The following is a 5,677-nucleotide window of genomic DNA, read 5'->3' on the forward strand; positions in this document are numbered from 1 at the left end:
TTATTTCTATTTGCAAGGAAAGACTAAGTGGCTGAGAAGCACGCAGTTCATCAGAGCATCATTGTACAAAACCCCAACTGCAAAGCTGATTTATTTGCCACAGCAGCTTGTGTGTGACAAGGAAAGTTATGTTAGACTGTAAACCCAGTTGCCATGGAGCTTTAACACAGCAGCACCACTGATTAACATTTAACTGCAAGGTTTTGAACAGTGGTACAGCAGTAATTAGAGAAGCAAATGCAAGAACCCAATTGCAGCTCTGCCACTGACTCACTGCAAGACCTTCAGTATTTCAATTAATTAGCATCTCTTCTCCCGTTTAGAACAATACTTACCATGCAGGGATTTTCTATGAGCTACTGTTTGTGCAGCACATTGAAATTTACAGCCTTCTGTTGAATGCTCCATGTTATGGAAACCATCTAGTTTTCTACATGGCACCTTTGCATATGGCTGAAAACTCATCTCTTCTGCAACAAGGCAACTGCCTACCAACTGGAAGCACACTGATGCTAAGCTCTAGAAGTGAGCTGTCTATTTCAAACCCTATAGGTTTCCATCCATCAGAACTTTCATCCTTGGCAAAAGTAGGCACACTTGTTGAATTCATCAACTTCCAACAACCCTGCCAAAGAGCAACTGAAGTTTAAGCCACAGACTGAAATGGGTCGTTTGCAGGATCACTCCTGAACACAGGCCAGAAGTTACTAGCATTTCTAGGGCCAAGACCTATGCATGGGGCATCAAGGCCCCTAGCTATTACAACCATTATATATGCAGTGAAAGGAAGGTTCAGAAATTCAGGTAGTGAAGTACATTAACATGTTTATACTACTCAAGTTACCAGGAGCTGCTGGGTTTTTCTGATGGAGAGGGGAATAATCAGGCATCTAGTTACTGCTCTGTGCACCAGTATGAGTCATTACAGGGAAGAGTTGACTCAGCACTGCTAGGGAGTTGGGTAGCCCTGGAGCCAAGCTCCCAGGACTGTGATTCTGTTGTGTGCCCCTTTCACAGCAGGATCTCCATGAATAATGGTGTTAACAGATCACCTTTCCTGCAGTAGGGAAGAAGGGCTGTCCTAACTAAAGATGCTTTCTTGCCCCTCCACTAGCTTTGAGGGAGTTAGTGAGCCCAAGAAGGTTTGCTTGGCCCAATGGAGTAGTCCACTCCTATCTTCAAGGATCACCAACTGATGTAACATCTCTGAAGCTCTCATGTGTCCTAGAGAGACATTCACCCTGCTTTGCTCTTTATGCAAAATTCAAGCTGGCTTAACAGAAGTCAGAAACATTAATGGACATTCAGTATCCTCTCTCCCCCCACGTAAGCCAGTAGGGCCGGATCAATGTTGATTCGTTATGCTGTTGGTGTTTAGTGGCACCAGGCCACACAAGCCAGGGGATGTTTCTCATACCTGTACTAGAGACCACAGAGAGACCAAGAACTTGAAATTATTCTGAAGCCTGTGGATCTAGACCAGCTTGAGACATTACCTAATAAATCAGACTTCCTTGGCAAGGAAATTCCATTTTTAGAGCTCTAGATTAGGATCAAGTCATTGTCTGAAAAAAAGCTAGCAATTAAGGTAGGAAAGGAGAGGTTTGGCTTTAGAGCCAGCGTAGGCCAAGGAAGCCAGTTTGAGCTTGACAAATCGAGCTGTCAGACAAGCCTGTACAAGAAACTGAGAATGTCACTGAATGTTTAACAAAACTTGCACACTATTTAAGTCTAACCCAGGACATGGGAGTCCAAGATCCTTCTCCCCTTCTGAAGAGACACACACCCAGAATAGTTTACTGCAGCGCTTTATTCTCCCTTACACGATGTCTTGGGCATTACAATTTCTCAACTTCAGGATGACTTACAAATTTTGGTTTTCTACTGTCATGTGAGAACATTAAGGCAACATACAAAAATCTTACATAAATTAAACTTGGTGTAAAATTTACAGGTGTAAATGCAAAGTTGCAGCAACTTAAGTTGAGTAACTTTTGCCCCAAGGATGTTCTGCTGGGGTACAGGAGGGCTAAGAAAATGAAAACTGGTTCATAAGGCTTGGACAATTTTTTCCAGCCTTGCTAGAACGGCAGCAACAGAAGTTCTTTGATGAACTCCTACCAGCCTCTATACCAAAATCTGGAATACTTAGCGCTGTATGTATTGGAAGTCTGACCTCAAATACCCTGTACAAATCAGTCTCAAGCCCTGCAGAGTTTAAATGAGGTGCCACTAGTCAATACTAGCCAGCTATCAGAACTACAGTGTCACAGGCAGATTCTCTTCCACAAATACAAGTTATCCCTAGCATTTTGTCACAGGAGTGATGGCACCTGTACCAAGGTTTAGGTCAGATATGTACAGGGTATTATGCTAATATGTATACCAAGGGACCAGTTAACTTGACTACAGGGTCAAATCAGTGACAGCTCAATCCAACACCGATCTTTGTCTCAGATACAGACTTTCCAAGGGCAAGTTTCTTTTGAAAGAAGGCTTAATTCCAGTTTTATGAGGCTAGCATGAAGTGTATAAATTTGCCCAGGCAAACATATACTAGTGAAAATTCATGCAGCAAATGCTGTGCATCTGCTAGCAGTCCATTTAGAAGCATTTACGGTGGACAATGGATGGGCCAGACTCATCATATTCCTGCTTGCTGATCCACATCTGCTGGAAGGTAGAGAGGGAAGCCAGGATGGAGCCACCAATCCAGACAGAATATTTACGTTCAGGTGGAGCAATAATCTAAATGTAAACAAGAGGAGATGTCAGTCAGTTGCCAAGATTGCCTTTCTAGATAGTCACCCTCCATAACACATTGCTCTATTCTTTCAGAGAGAATTATTTACCTTAATTTTCATTGTACTGGGTGCCAGAGCTGTGATTTCCTTTTGCATTCTGTCAGCAATTCCAGGGTACATTGTGGTACCCCCAGACAATACTGTGTTGGCATACAGGTCTTTTCGAATATCTACATCGCACTTCATGATAGAGTTGAAAGTGGTCTCATGAATGCCACAGGATTCCATACCTAGAGACAGGAGTGGTCAGACTTAGTACACAGGTAGCTACTCAACTACAAAAGCACCATCCCAACCCCAGCTTTAGGTTGCAATCACAGGCAAACTGGAAAGATAACACTTGCTGTTCATGAGTCTCACTGAATCACTAGTGTTCCAGACAAGGATTGGTCCTCAATATGGTTTGGCAGATACTTACCCAGGAAGGATGGCTGGAAGAGGGCCTCTGGACACCTGAACCTCTCATTGCCAATGGTGATCACCTGACCATCAGGCAGTTCGTAGCTTTTCTCCAGGGAGGAAGATGAAGCAGCAGTAGCCATCTCCTGTTCGAAATCCAGTGCAACATAGCACAACTTTTCCTTTATGTCACGTACAATTTCCCTTTCAGCTGTTGTGGTGAAGCTGTAGCCTCTTTCTGTCAGAATCTTCATGAGGTAGTCTGTCAGGTCTCGGCCAGCTAAGTCCAGACGCAGGATGGCATGGGGCAGAGCGTAACCTTCATAGATGGGCACAGTATGGGTAACACCATCACCAGAGTCCATAACAATACCAGTGGTACGGCCAGAGGCATACAGGGACAACACTGCCTGGATAGCAACATACATGGCTGGGGTGTTGAAGGTCTCGAACATGATCTAGAAAGAGAAAAGTTGTTTTACTACAAGAAATAAAAATCCCTCAAGCCAATGTTAGAAAACATGCTGGCATGCAAAAATTGATGTGTTGAGAAAGGAAAAAGCAAAGAAAGCAGGCAGAAATAGACAAAAGAAACCTGAGACTTCAAGAAGGAAATGCCAGGAGTACAGAATCCTGAAAATATTGAAAGAACACTTGGTTTTTAAAAGATGTCATAACTCAGAGATGGTTTGTGAAAAAACAGATGAAAGTAGATCACTGTTGTACTGTAGCAAGGGTACCTGTGTCATCTTCTCTCGGTTGGCCTTGGGATTCAGGGGAGCTTCTGTCAGCAGAACAGGGTGTTCCTCAGGTGCCACACGAAGCTCATTGTAGAAAGTGTGATGCCAGATTTTCTCCATGTCATCCCAGTTGGTGACAATGCCGTGTTCAATAGGGTACTTCAGAGTCAGGATACCTCTCTTGCTCTGGGCCTCATCACCTACATAGCTGTCCTTTTGCCCCATGCCAACCATGACACCCTTTAAAACGAAAAAGAGAAGCCCTAAGTTTAAGAACCCCCATCTTTATAATATCTGGCAGTCTTCTACTAGAATGCTCTCATTTGAACAGCACTCATTCCACTGCTGGGCTACTAACCTGGTGTCTTGGGCGTCCAACAATGGAGGGGAACACAGCCCGAGGCGCATCATCTCCGGCAAAGCCAGCTTTGCACATACCAGAGCCATTGTCAATGACGAGCGCTGCAATTTCTTCTTCCATCTTGGAGAATCTGCTTGAAACAGGAACAGCCTTGGGTCAGCAACACTTGAGATCCAGCCCTCTTCCAGCGCACCAGCTGCCACTCAGCCCCGGACCACCACCGGGGTCAGGACCACCACCCAGTCATGGCCCAGGGCGTGGGCCGCCTTAGGGCCTGCACCCAAGGGCCCCCCCCCAAGAGACTCAAGCTTTTGGCCACAAGAGGCTGCGCTGGCCAGGAGCATCGAGCCCCCCCAGGTCAGGCCCCGTTTTAGGGCCCATCACAGTCCTGCCCCAGCAGCCAGGCCCCACCCCAGCAGCCGGGGGGGGGGGGGTCAGCTCCAGGGAGAGGGCAGCAGGGTCAGGGCTGGGGCCCGGCCCAGCCGCCCCCCTCCCCTGCCCGGGGCGCCCCACCCAGAGCCCCAGGGGCCTGTTGCCAGAGCAACGAGGAGGCTGCGGGCTGCCCCGCCCAGCTGTCCCTGCACCCCCCTCCCCGGGCCACGGGCAGCCCCGCCCCACGGAGCCTCGCCCGCGCAAGCAGCAGTCCCGCCCTCCCCCAACAGCCGCAGCGCCCTCCCCCCCGCCCATTCAAATCTCCCGCTTCGTGACGTCACCGCCAGCGGGACCAATCACAGCCCCTGCCCGGCCAGGGCCCACCCACAGACTCGCGCCATTCAAACGGCTGGCCGGGCGATACCACCGCGAACCGGACTGGGGGGGGGGGGGGGTGAGAGAGAGAGACACGCGCGCTGCTCTGGGGCCCGCCGGGCGAGAGCCCCGTGCTCGCCCCCCTCCGGCGAGGCGGCCGCAATGGGCGGCTGCGGGGCTCGAGCCGGCGGAGGAGGCGGCCGGGCACCCCGCGGGCCGGCCGGCCCAAGGACCCCCTGGCCCGGGGAGCGGGCAGTACCTGCGGGGAGGAGGCGGCTTCTCTCGGTGCTGGGGAACGCGAAGCTGCCAGGTCTGCTGCCGCCGGCTGAGTGAGACCGTCTAGCGCGCACCCCCGCGCTTTTATACCCGGGGGCGCCGGCCCCGCCTCGCCGGCCGAGAACATAGCCATATATGGAGATCTTTCAGAAACACGCACTCCCATTGGCTGGCGCGGCCCAGGCCACGTGGGGCGGCTGGCGGGCCTGGCCCCGCCTCCCTTGCTCAGCGCGCCCTGCATCGAAAACGAGTCGGGGGAGGGGAGGCCGGGGGGCTGCAGGGTGCGGGGGTCGCGCTCCCCCAGCGCAGCCTAGCCGCGGGCAGGGCCGGACCCGGGCGTCTCAGTCACA

The 5,677-nt window shown here is 50.4% G+C and overlaps 1 protein-coding gene across 2 annotated transcripts; it reads right to left on the bottom strand.

Moving 5' to 3' along the window:
* Window positions 1–1,792: 1,792 nt before the first annotated feature.
* On the bottom strand, window positions 1,793–5,417 carry ACTG1 (actin gamma 1). Of its 2 annotated transcripts, none has more exons than XM_073310181.1 (6): window positions 5,311–5,417; window positions 4,302–4,434; window positions 3,944–4,183; window positions 3,223–3,661; window positions 2,853–3,034; window positions 1,793–2,748 (listed from the first exon to the last, which is right to left on the bottom strand). In XM_073310181.1, exons 2-6 carry the CDS (start codon window positions 4,422–4,424, stop codon window positions 2,605–2,607), a joined length of 1,128 nt encoding a protein of 375 aa, XP_073166282.1. In that variant the 5' UTR covers window positions 4,425–4,434; window positions 5,311–5,417; the 3' UTR covers window positions 1,793–2,604. The 2 variants fall into 2 exon arrangements, with proteins under 2 accessions (XP_073166282.1, XP_073166283.1); XM_073310182.1 differs by having other exon boundaries at window positions 4,302–4,437; window positions 5,311–5,410.
* Window positions 5,418–5,677: the final 260 nt, after the last annotated feature.

Source organism: Lepidochelys kempii, chromosome 14 (genome assembly GCF_965140285.1).
Source record: "Lepidochelys kempii isolate rLepKem1 chromosome 14, rLepKem1.hap1, whole genome shotgun sequence".
NCBI lineage: Eukaryota > Metazoa > Chordata > Testudines > Cheloniidae > Lepidochelys > Lepidochelys kempii.